At 35.8% G+C, this 12,648-nt stretch overlaps 1 protein-coding gene across 1 annotated transcript; it reads left to right on the top strand.

Moving 5' to 3' along the window:
* The first annotated feature begins 517 nt into the window (after nucleotides 1–517).
* Nucleotides 518–9,757, top strand: LOC140922810 (glycine receptor subunit alphaZ1-like). The gene is made up of 9 exons (XM_073372835.1): nucleotides 518–628; nucleotides 3,523–3,591; nucleotides 4,410–4,474; nucleotides 4,662–4,735; nucleotides 5,567–5,787; nucleotides 6,142–6,224; nucleotides 6,695–6,829; nucleotides 7,862–8,214; nucleotides 9,167–9,757. The coding sequence occupies exons 2-9, from the start codon at nucleotides 3,533–3,535 to the stop codon at nucleotides 9,494–9,496; spliced, it is 1,320 nt and encodes a 439-aa protein (XP_073228936.1). The 5' UTR covers nucleotides 518–628; nucleotides 3,523–3,532; the 3' UTR covers nucleotides 9,497–9,757.
* Nucleotides 9,758–12,648: the final 2,891 nt, after the last annotated feature.

The following is a 12,648-nucleotide window of genomic DNA, read 5'->3' as shown; positions in this document are numbered from 1 at the left end:
GAATAACGATCAGAGCCAGTTTTAGGGGAATAGTATTTTTTGATAGAACAATGGAATTTGTATTTTCACATTGGCTATCCTTTAAAAAAGGCCATGAAGGGAAAGCACTAAGTATAAAACAACCGTGTATAAATGATACCCATCATAATTAAGGAAGGGCGGAAGACAGCTTCAATATCTTCTCACGATTCCTTATTAAGTGATGTTGCGCAAGATTGTTGATTGTTGCGCAAGGTTCCTGTTTTCCACTTTTTTTTCTTTTTTAATCTATTATTTATATTTATCTATTAATATTTTTCGCCTTTGTTTTTAAGAACGAGCCTCATGTAGAAGAATTTTTCCACAAATGCATGACTTTTGATACAAATGAAACCGGATTTTAAAATAGTTTCACTGCTGAATGAAAAGGTTAACGATGCGGAGAAGATCGACTACCTAAAGCGAAGGCCGACAGTACAAACAAAAGCTTTTAATCACTAAAAAGGCAATTAGAATTTTAGTCGCGTATTTACATGCAAATTCATTAGAAACATGCGGTTTAAAAATTGAAAGCACCTTTTTAATTTACCTTCGTACGCGCCAAGTCTTCACTGCTTTTTTTTTCCCTTGGGGCTGCGCGTTCTGGTGGGTAAGTCAAACTTTTTTCCTTAAAAAACGACTGAAACTTAAGATATTCTTCATCTTCAAGTTTCCTTCCTTTAACTAAAGATTATTTGACAACCTAGGTATTTCATCACAACAGTATTAAATACGTATTAGTTTCCCTCATCGTCACTTATAAAGTGAAGATCATCTTCCCGCCATGGCTTTAGTTTTAAGATAACAACCAGAAAATTGATGTTTAGATTTAGATGATATTGAGAAGATTGATTTTTCGTCGGATTGAATTGTTAAATAGCTCAACTGGCTATTATGTGAGTGTGTAATATTACTTAAAGACTAATACTCACGAACTCACGTACGACAGGTGAACGACGGCTAGCTTATTGTCTCTTCGATAACTTGTCAACCTTCGAAATCGAATTATTCAGTTTAATCGTTGTACATTTATAATTAAAGTATCTCCTACCTATCTTCAATTCTGCATCTCAATGTTAACAAACAGCTTGGTTGTCACGTTTAATGGTTCTGGCTTGAAATAATATGATAGTTAAAAAAGTACAATAAAAGAACGTCCGTAGCTATATATACGAATCAATTGAATAAAAAAGGTGTGAAAATTTCCTCATAAAAAAAGGATTGGGTTAGTTGTTAGCATAGAACATGATAGAAAACAATAAATTGGAGCTTCTCTCTCGACTTTTATCTTTTAGCGACCAAAACCGAGTCTTTGTTTGTCGAACTTTGTATGCATTCTTGAGTACAGTTAGCGGTGATTAAGTCAAGACATAATTCACTATATTTCAATGACGTTTTTTGTCTCAAGCTAGACTTTGAGGCAAGAAACGGACAATAACGCAGCAATCGTTCGAAATGAATTCACTCTATTAACGCGCGTTTGTATCTACTACTCTATAATACGCCTGTCAAGTAGTCACGCTTACTGTCTGACTTCACTTGTGGCTTGTAATAAGTATAAATACTTTGAATACCTTTTCGTTGATGTTAAAGATCTAAAAGATAATATTGCTTCGAAGGAAGGAACACTTATTGTCATTATTTGATACTTGTTTTATTTTGGCCTAGAGGCAGCGATAACAATGGCTTTGTTTATCAATAAGTAATTATCACACGCGCGTTATCAGTTGTACAAAAGTGTCTATGGAATGTGACAAGGTTTAACTGTTGTTAACCGTTCAGACTACAAGGATAGCAGGGACAGCTCGGAACTTGTCGGCACTGCATGGATAAACTGGATCTTTTGCAGAGATAGTGAAATGTCTATAAATTGTGAATTCTCAGACTTTTTATACAAATGAAAAGGATGGAACTTATAACTCCATTAACTCCTATCCTTTTCCTTTTTATTTGTATCAGTCGCTATGCATATTTTTATGCATTGAGCACTTCTAGGATAAGTGAATATATATATACGTAGCTTTTTTTGCTCATTTTAGACTTTTTATATACCGTAAAATTCCCAAAATAAGCCCTGGGGCTTATATTTTTCAAAGGCCCTTTTTGAGGGGCTTATATTCGGAGGGGCTTTTCTACGGAGGGAAATTTGCGTCTCAAAATCGATTAGGCTAGCCTTATAGTTGGAAGTAACTTTGCCGTTTTTGCTTTGTTTTACTTTGTATTTGAGGGCAATTTTCCAAATACAAGCCCCCAGGGGGCTTATATTTGGAGGGGCGATTTAACAGAGGGTTTTTTGCGTTACTGGTTTGGGAGGATTATATTTGGAGGGGCTTATTTTCGGAATTTTACGGTATATGTTTTCTAACTTTCTTGTTGCAGTGAGCAGAGAGGCTTTGTGCCTCAATTTCATGTCTTAATTTAATACACACATATAATATCCCGGATGGCAGGAACGCCCCCTCACTTGCAGCTGGTGAATTGAGACGTTAATCAGTCACATTAAGCATAAAACCATTTATTTGTAAGAGTGCAAATATCCCCCTCCTTCTAGGGATAAATCACTATCTTCGATGTTTTCGGTACCACACTTCTATATTCTTACATTTATACTACTAGATGAGAAATTTCTGCAATTTGATTGGCTTAGAGCAGCTAGTGGTAAGTTCACCTTAATTTGAAATACCTACATGTGAAAATTACAAACCTTTTGCGGGTAGTAGTATAAACAAATAATAGCATGATTTGTACGTGATATTTGGCATAAATACCACGAGTGATATTTCAAAATTGTCTCACATTTCACTCGCCTAGCGGCTCGTGAAATTATGTATAACAATTTTGAAATATCACTCGTGGTATTTATGCCAAATATCGCTACAAATCATGCTATTACCCATACTTATACCCATTTTTTTAGCAAATTCCCTTATAACATAAAAACGAGTCTAAAAACAAAGAACAGCTGACGAATTACATTTAGGGCAAAAAATCATGCTATGCCAGGAGCCCAGCAGGGCTATATATATATATATATATATATACAATTAGCCTATTCTAGGTTTCCTAGCCAGAGGTATTGCCAATCAATCACATTTTCTTCTCACCGGAATTTACCAGTGATTTAGGCATTAAAATCAATGAAATAAACTTTTTACTTTTATTTTATTATAATAATTATTGTTTTTGCTTCGTTTAAAATTTATTTCAACTTTTCTTTCTGACAGTAATTTTTTATCGAAATCTAGACTATAAAAATACTAATTTTAAATCCGATTTTTTCCAAACAGGTTAAACCATTATTTTGGACAAACATGTGAATTTTCTTCAGATTCTATGTTTTAGGGCAAAAAAAAAAAAGGAATTCGGACGTCTTCTCTAGTAATGCAAATACCCTTAGGCAGCATTACCATGGTTTTCTCTTATACAATTTTTATTACGATTTTTCAAACGACTATAAGCCTATTTTCGTGCTTCTGTGTGACATATTCTTTCCTTTCTGTTTAGGCGAAGGGATATGGAGTCCTTTACGCTCACCTACATTTTAACTGTAACACTCCTAATTTTTGCAGACAAGTAAGTATTATTATGCTTTAATTTCCCCAGCAGAATAGCAAGAGACCAAAATTAGCCGAAATGAAATATGTGCTAAGCTCTGTTCGTAAAGTCAATGCAAAATACATGATGGAGTAAAATGGGTATGTGAACATTTAACACATGGCCGGTCAACAAACTGTTAAAATAATCAGGCATGTATTGCCTGCTAAATTGAGGGCAATGAAATTAAACTGCAACTAACAGTAATATCACCACCGCACAAGAAAGAGGCAGGAGTTGGCCTGGGGTAGAGGCGAGTCGAGGAAAAGGTTTTGCGTCAACGAGATCACAAGATTCATGACTACGACATTTTGTGTAAATCATGGCTGATTCAAAATTCAAAACATCTTTAGTACCAAGCCCCGCCCTATCTCTTCTCGCGCAATGGGTGAAATAATTACGTAAATGTATGGTCCAATAGAGTGTTTTCACATGACGTCACGGCGGCCATATTGGTGTCCCAAAACAATGAAACGGCGGCCATGTTGGTGTCCCAAACCAGTCCTGTGGGAGTTGAACTCCTTTCTTATGCAAATGCTTTCTTTTGCTCCAAAACGTTTGCATATATAGATGCTGGCCACGTGAGTGAAAACACTCTATTCTCGCATCTTTTTGGCGAGGACAGAATGTATTTGTCTTGCAAGAGAGCAATTGGGGGGGGGGGGGGGAAGGGGGGTTGGGGGATCTCGAGGTCACCCGCTTATTTCTAACTATTTTCATTTTTTAAGGACAACTTTATTTAATCATTTTAAGGTAATCCGTTTTTTTGGTCTTTTTTGTGTGTAATTTTCTCGCAGAATCAGCTGTAGCATCCTTTCAACGGCTCTTGCTGACTACGATAGAATTATAAGGCCAAATTATGGTAATAATTTTATTCCCTATATATTCACTCATATAAGTCACATGTTATAAAATTTCCTTTTTTATTTTAACGAAAGGTATTTCTTGGTAGACGTGAATACAGGATCATGGCCAAGAATTGCCAAAAATGAAGCTGTTTTATTAACTTTTTTGTTTTGTTTTGTTTTCATTTTCTTTTTGTAATGAAGAAAGAGACGAACCTGTTATTATCGAGTGTTCATTGCATGTTGAATCCTTTGGAAATATCGAAGAAGCTGATATGGTAAGAATTTTATACGGGCCTCATGATAAATGAGCACAAACGTCATTGAGTCCTAAGCGCTCTTAATATTTTCTGCAAATCAAAATACTCTGTATCTTTTTATCATTCTTCTTCTTCTTCTTCTTCTTCTTCTTCTTAGTATTATTATTATTATTATTATTATTATTATTAGCGAAATAAAAATAGCGGAAAGGTTTCACCGTACAAAACTACAGCTAGTATCAACTTTTAAACCGAATTTACACGGTAAATCAGAAAGACCCCGACCGTTTAGCCCTAAAACTGGGGCCGTTTCGGTGAGTAAAATACAGCCCTATTTTTGAGTCTAATTTGGCTCCCTTAAATCAGTTACAATACAGTCTAATTATTTCCGGCTGATGATTTGGACCCAAGGGCTGAAATGGGCCTCAGCGTGGGCTAAAATAGCATTTTGATTGGGTTGTTTTGGCCTAAATTGTGCTCAAATAGTTCCAGAAGGGGCTGAATCAGACTTTGACCTGAAATCAGACTTCGGGGCTAAAACAGGTCTTTTTAATTTTCAGTGTAGAAACTTAATAATTAGACAACAAATAAATGACAAACCACTTTAAAAAATGCGAACACATATTTAGGCGAAGAATATTCCTTTTCTACATTTTAGCTCCATAGTAATAAGTTAGAATCAAGTAAAATATTACGCGGAACGGATATACTTTAGTTAGATTCGGAACTGTGAATCTAAGGCAGATTTTAAAGCAATCGATCATTTTGCTTCTGTACTTGGAATGTACTTTAAAAAAACTTTTCGTCTCAGTTTTGTTGATTTTTCTTTCTATTTTTGTCCATTTTCAGGAATATAAGGTTTATGGTTATTTTCATCAGAATTGGAACGATCCCCGCCTTGCGGGAAAATTTAACCGCACCATAACATTAACAGGAAGTGACATCGACAACTTATGGGTTCCAGATCCTTTTTGCTACAACGCACGGGAATCAAACTTGATGATACCCAATGAGGAGGTGCATAGCAAGTTACATATCAGTACCAATGGCGACATTAAAATGAGCAAGGGGTGAGTGTATTCACATATTAAACGAAGAGTACCACAGAACTTGGGCACAGATTTTGAATCCTGAACAGCTACGACATATTAATTGTTCATTCAAGAAATATCTCGCGCAAATGCCCTGGGTTATTCTTCATTACTACCCGACGTTGACCAAATATGAAACATGCGAGCAATATACCATAGATTCGATGGTATATTTAGAAAAGAGCATGATCGATGGTATATCGATGGAGTAAACAAATACCAAATCAGAGCGGAAATAGGGAAAAGTCTATACATTAGTTGTCCTATCTACCTGAGCAGGATTTTCCTTTTTAATTTTTGTAACACTCCATAGCCATATACTTTCGGTTGCAGCATAACTGTTCTCGCTTCTTGTGTAATGAATCTGAAAGACTTTCCACTCGACAAGCAAGAATGTCAGCTCAAGTTTGGAAGCTGTAAGTAATCTAACGGATTCTCAACCGCCTTTTTTATTGCAAGGGTTAATAACTTTATGGGTTGATATGCGCTATTAAGGAATTAGAGCTTTTAGGTGAAAGGGAAGTACAGTATACATATTATTTATTTTATGTGTCTGTTTTCTATATCTGAAAAAATCCGCCACGTTGGATGACGTGACTGTTCCCATCAGCTTCATTTGCATGTGTATCTCATGATATCAACGTCATCCTTTCAAGACATCTTAACTTGAGAAACAACTAGGGGAAGGCTGGGGGGGGGGGGGTTGGGTCTTGCCCCCCGTGCCACGATGGTGCAAGGGCGATTATCTATCCGCAGGTTTTCAAAGCGTTACGATGCCAAAAAAAAGTACGAACAAACAAGAGAAAGCTTTAAAACGACAAAAATTAATAATAAGAGATAATATCGATAAAGAAAGTGGACAGTATTTGTCTATTTCGATTTTCAGATGGGTATAACTCAACGGACATAATCTACCACTGGCAGTCAGGTGTAACTGAAGTCACTGTTCAACACGTTAAGCTGGCTCAGTTTGGTTACAAAGGCTCCAAGCTAACTGAAGCACTAGAACCCTTCTCAACAGGTTCAATTCGGTTTCAGTTAAATTTAATAAAATACCTGTAATATCATTATCATTAGCATTATCGCACTCTTCATCATCATTATCATCATCATCATCATCACCATTAATATCATTATAACTGTCTCACAAGAGTCGATTTAGAGATACATTTTACAACAAAATCACACGGTGTGAATTGGGTAAACCTTGGTGAAAACTTCAAAATCCGCTTAAAACTTTAAAATTCCTTGGGAAACTTAAGTGTCTGATACTCGAGGTGTTAATTATCCTTGATAAAAGACCTAAGCTGAACACTCAAGCCGACTCCATTTGTGCGAAACTCTTTATTTTACTGTTATTTGTCCATTTTCACGCTTAAATTTTACATGCTTTTTTCACACTTTCTTTTTATATTTCCACTAATCGTGTTAAATTTCCTTTTCTTTTGATAGTGATGACATAAAGCTTCCGAAACGTCAAGTTTCTTTGATATCGTTGACTTATATTACCATTATCACTATCATTATAAGTATTATTATTATTATCATCATTATTACTATTTAAATTATTATTATTATGATGATGATGATTATTATTATCATCTTTAGTTTTATAGCAAAGCCCTTGGGTTATATCTACAATCTGGAAAGTCCTCAGTTAAAATCTAAATATGGTGCATGAAAGAACCGTTAATAAAAGAATGTTTAACTATTATTATTATTATTATTAATTATACACATGCGTAAGAGGTTCCAGGTCACCTTTCCATAAAATTCTACAAGGGGATTTCATTGATGACTGCCGCTTAAACGTTAGCCAAGCGTGTGTCCGCTAATTTTAGAAAGTCGATAACGTAGTTAGCTTGTGAATTAGTATTATAGGATATTTTAATATTTTTTATTTCATCAAAAGTTTACTCTATGTTAGTGGAATGTAAATTGGTCATATGTTTCATCTTATTATTATTATTATTATTATTATTATTTATTTTCCTATTTTTTAATTGAGGCTTTTTTTGATTGCTAACGTGTTTGTTATATCATGTCTCAGCAGAAACATTCTCCACTGTAACAGCAAGTTTCTACTTTGACCGACGCATCGGTTATTTTCTTATCCAAGTGTATTTTCCGGACATTTTTGTTGTTATACTCAGCTGGATTGTATTTTGGATGGAAATCGATGACATTGGAAATAGAATGGCCTTAGGAATCACCACAATTCTAACGATCATGTTCCTTCTTGGATCTCTGAACGGAAATTTGCCCAAAGTCAGCTACCCAAAAGCTTTGGATTGGTATCTCTTGGTCTCGTTTATCTTCGTGTTCTTGTCACTGATTGAAGCGATTATCGTGTTTATCATATGCCAAAGGGCTAAAAGCTACAGAGAAAAGGCCATTAAGTTCGAGGTAATAGAAAAAAAACAGGCTAATAAGAATAAAATAGACGCCTCATTTATGGAAGCAAATGAGTGATTAGTCCGTATTAGGATGTTGTCAGTGTCTGAGATAGAGAGTTGACCATTTATCTGTGGTAATTTATTTAAGCTTGGATTCCACTACGTCTTACCCCGCATAATAGACCTTTTTACCGATACGGCGGCCATATTTAATGAGTATTATAGGATGCCCAGGGGGGCATGAGCACATTTCGTTTGTATTTTCGGGCGCTTTTCACGACATTTTTTCTTAAAGTTTTCTTAGAATAAGATTGTAATGGGAAAAAAGATCCTTGAGCCGAGTTTGGATGTAATAATGATCGCCTTTTTCTAGTTTAGTTTTAGAAATATGGTCTTCCATTGTATATTTCTCGGGAAAAAGGCGATCATTATTACATCCAAACACGACACAAAGATATTTTTCCCATTACAATCTTATTCTAAGAAAAACTTTAAGAAAAAATGTCCCGAAAAGCGCTCGAAAATACAAACGAAATGTGCTCGTGCCCCCTAGGCATTCTATAATATTCCTTAAATCGAATTAATTCAATATGGCCGCCGTATCGGTAAAAAGGTCTATTCGATTTGGCATTATAATTACCAGCATGAACATCACAATCAACATCCTCACCACTATCATAATCATCCTTAACCTCCTCCTCATCATCATCATCATCGTCATCATCATCATCATCATCATCATCATCATTCTTATCTTCCCTATCACCCGCCATTGTAAGCATAGTCATTGACATCATTTCTGCAGTTTTCCTGTTTGTTGTTAGTTTTATCATAATCGTTACCAATCCCACTACCATTATAGTTATCGTTATCATTATCTAGTCTTGGAGGTACTCGAAGACGCATTAAGCTAAGCAAGCTGATCTCAGATAAAAATATTTATATTTATCTTATTTCGTCAGAAGCATGGCAGTTCTCTGTGGACAAAGATCTCTTCATCAGTCAAAACTTGCATATTTGGTAAAAGGACACACCGGCAGGTCCCTGACTCCTCAAATGCTAATAACGACCGGAGCGGTATTGTATCTGAGGATGACATAGAAATGGCTTGTACGGCAACAAGGTCCAACAAGTTCGTGGTTGATGATGGTGATGGAATAGATGATCAGAACATCGTCAGAAGTAAACAGATTATGAAGAAAGCGGAAATAATCGACACTGCCTCGAGATATCTGTTTCCTTTGACTTTTGCTTTGTATAATATCTATTACTGGCGAGGTTATTATTTCTAACCTTGTAATTAAAAGATGAACTGAAGAGCAATTTCAATGCAAAACTGTGCCAAAGCTCTTTTAAAACAGTATAATTTAGTGTGGTAATTGAACATAGAATTTTAGTGTAGTATAAGTTAGATTTTAAGAAACTATTGTACAGTTGTAAGGCACAAAATTTTGCACAATTACTTTGATTTATACTGCCCGGGACCTCAAGAATAAAACCGAGTGACTTCTAAAATACTAATATATTCATATATAGATACAGTTTCCTTTTATTCTATTCGGTAATGTATACGGAAACAGCAGACTTGTACGGTGATGCATACGGAAACAGAGTTGTACTTACCGCCACCGAATGCTGATTTACTATAGCTTCGTACCGTGCCACCAAGCTTCAGTACAAGAACGAATATTAGTAAAAACCACTTACTGAATAATTGGCTTCGGCATAGGCTTCATCAGCGTCAAATAGAATAAAAAGTTTTTTTGTTAATATTCAGTCTGCTCTATTCATATTTTTTGATCTTGAAATTACGGTTATTTTCCTCCAGACGTCTGATGTCTGATTCTGTTTAGAGTCAATGTATATCCGGGAATAATATGAGGTAGCAATGCTTTTGTTTTCAGCTTTTGGTTTTCAAGTTTATGGTAGAGGCGAAGTTCCAGTTCATTTTAAAGTTGAATGTTGATACCGAAGGTCTGATATATAAAGCAACAATAAAATTAAAGCAAATTTGAAGTGTTAACAGTATTGAGAGTTTTCAAAACTCAATCCTGTAGAGTTCAGAGCTAAGTCTAAGAGGCAAAGGCACATGAAAGGCTCCAACATAAGATTCTGATCAGAAGAAATTGACAAAATTAATTTAGTCCACATAGAAAAAACAAGTTAAAATTAGAGGAAAGAAAAAACATATAATGCAATAAAATAAAATTATGCCATTGTAAATGCCATTTACCTCAATTGTTAATTAAAGGGATTTCTGTTTTGTGAATTGGGTGTGTTATACCCGCGCGATTTCATTCGACATTATTGCATGTTCGAAGTACAATTTAAAAGAGGTACTGTCATACAATGCATGTGCAGTCTTGCACTTTACAATTAGAGTGGTTTTCGTTTGAGTGTCGTAAAACCAAAACCAAAGTAATTACTCTGGCCAATCACATAGGACACAGACAATACATTGAACCAATCAAAACTCGAAGTAATTACATGTGGCTGACGCAAAGCGCGGGAAAATGCATGCGAGCGCGTCACAATTGGCTTTGGTTTTACTTCTGATTGGATGAAAAGGTGGCGCGAATCTTTTAAGCCAATCGCATCGTGTAGAAAGTGCAAAACCAATTACTTTTCGACACTCAAATGAAAACCGCTCTAGATGATTGAATTAAAACCTTATTCACTTTTAATGTTATGGTTATTGTCATCGTCATTGATGTCGTTGACGTTATAGCAATCAACTGACAAAAGAAGTCTTTTACCTACCGAGGCAGTCGCGTTAACCAATGTTATTGAGGGCACGACGGAATATCACATTAGACGGGTCACAAAATATGCAAGCACCTACCGTTTGAAAAACCAAAGAAGCAACCATTTTCAAATGAAGAGAAAAAACTCGTCTTAAACATCCGAGTGCAACTTTTGAAACAGCTAGCTCAATTTCCGTCGCTCTCTAGCTCTGCTTGTACCGGTCTATGCAAAGTAAATGAAACAGTTGTTTTCACACTGATTGATCCGTGTGAGTTGTCAGATATTGAATAGAAAGGCGTTGAAGAGTTTTAACAGTTACACATGTCATCCGCACGTCAAATGATCCACGTTTTACCGGGTGTTAACTGCAAGGCGCTGAATAAAAACACAATTTTAAAAAGTTTTTCCCTGCAAAGCGTTTCAGAGTCCAGCTCTGTGAGCCAGGAAGCGGGTGTGGCGTATTATCTCCCAGCCAAAAATAGTTTCGGTAGGACTATTTCCCAGCCAATTTGTAGCTAAGATGCCACAATTCCCAGCCAGCACCACACCGTAATTTTTAGGGAGTTACTATAACTCCAAAAATGGAGTAAAAATTATAGGCACAGGATAACCCCTTTTGGGGGGTTATTTAACTCCTAATTTAACTCCGAATTTGGGGTCATTTTTACTCCTGAAAAAGAGTTCTTTTAATCCCAGTCTGGAATCAAAATAACTCCGAAATGGGGTTACTTTTACTCCTTACATGGGTTGTTTTTACTCTTTTTGGATTTAATTCAGCTCTGAAAGTGGAGTAAAACATTTAGGTACAGGATAACTCATTTTTTTGAGTTATTAACTCCTCAATATCTGGGGTCACTTTTACTCCTGAAAAAGAGTTTTTTAAAACTCCTTTTTGGAGTTAAAATAACTCCTCAAAAACTAACTCCACTGTAAGGAGTTAATTAGCCCCACTAGAGGAGTTATTATAACTCCTTGAAAATTACTGTGTGCAGGATGCCTCAGGGAACGGCTACTTTGAATATGTGCTCCACTGAGCACTCCTACCTAGGAGCCATAATACTCAGTTTGAGGGTGTTGTTCGACGTAAGCAAGTTTCCATCAAAGCACGTCTCCTGCTGTTTAATCAATTTATCGCTAATTAATGAACTTAAAGTAACTTGTTCAGAGTGTTAAGCCCCTTAGTTATCAGGAAAAGACTTGCTGTGAGGACGCAACGGAAGCCAACAAATTTTCTAATTTCCAATACCTGCTTAATATAGCAAAACACTTTCACGCTGCGTTTGAAGTTACTGCATGTACTCAATCCTTTGCTGTTATTTTCCCTTGTTGCTTAGTTCAAATGGATTATCTTGCTTAGTAATTCGTTGGGCAAAAGCTTAGCAAGCTGGAAAAAAATTGACCGCTATTAAGGTATGTGTAATTGCTTCGTTTAAAAGCTGTGTGTGTATATTTGAAACAAAATGGGCTATCACATTGACAATTCTGAGGCGGAAAACAGAAGTTATTAGTAAAAGAAAAAGAGAACAGTGATGTCAATTGTTCGTCAAACCAATACCGTTAAGGAGTTAACGTTAAATGAACCTTTTGAGATTGACATGCTGCAGTAAGTGATTGGTAAAACCTTGCTTACCTGATATGGGAGTGGCTGTGTTAAATTTTCATGGATGTTAAGAAATTACTCTGTGCTAATCGACCTAAT

Source organism: Porites lutea, chromosome 13 (genome assembly GCF_958299795.1).
Source record: "Porites lutea chromosome 13, jaPorLute2.1, whole genome shotgun sequence".
NCBI classification, from domain to species: Eukaryota; Metazoa; Cnidaria; class Anthozoa; order Scleractinia; family Poritidae; genus Porites; species Porites lutea.
The sequence above is the reverse complement of the archived record's forward strand: the minus strand, read 5'-3'. Positions and strand labels throughout refer to the sequence as shown.

Coding starts and splice junctions, on each gene's coding strand:
- LOC140922810 (XM_073372835.1), top strand. CDS start 3,533: ATGGAGTCCTTTACGCTCACCTACATTTTAACTGTAACACTCCTAATT. Junction 3,592..4,409: donor CTCCTAATTTTTGCAGACAA/GTAAGTATTATT, acceptor ATTTTCTCGCAG/AATCAGCTGTAGCATCCTTT. Junction 5,788..6,141: donor GACATTAAAATGAGCAAGGG/GTGAGTGTATTC, acceptor TTTCGGTTGCAG/CATAACTGTTCTCGCTTCTT.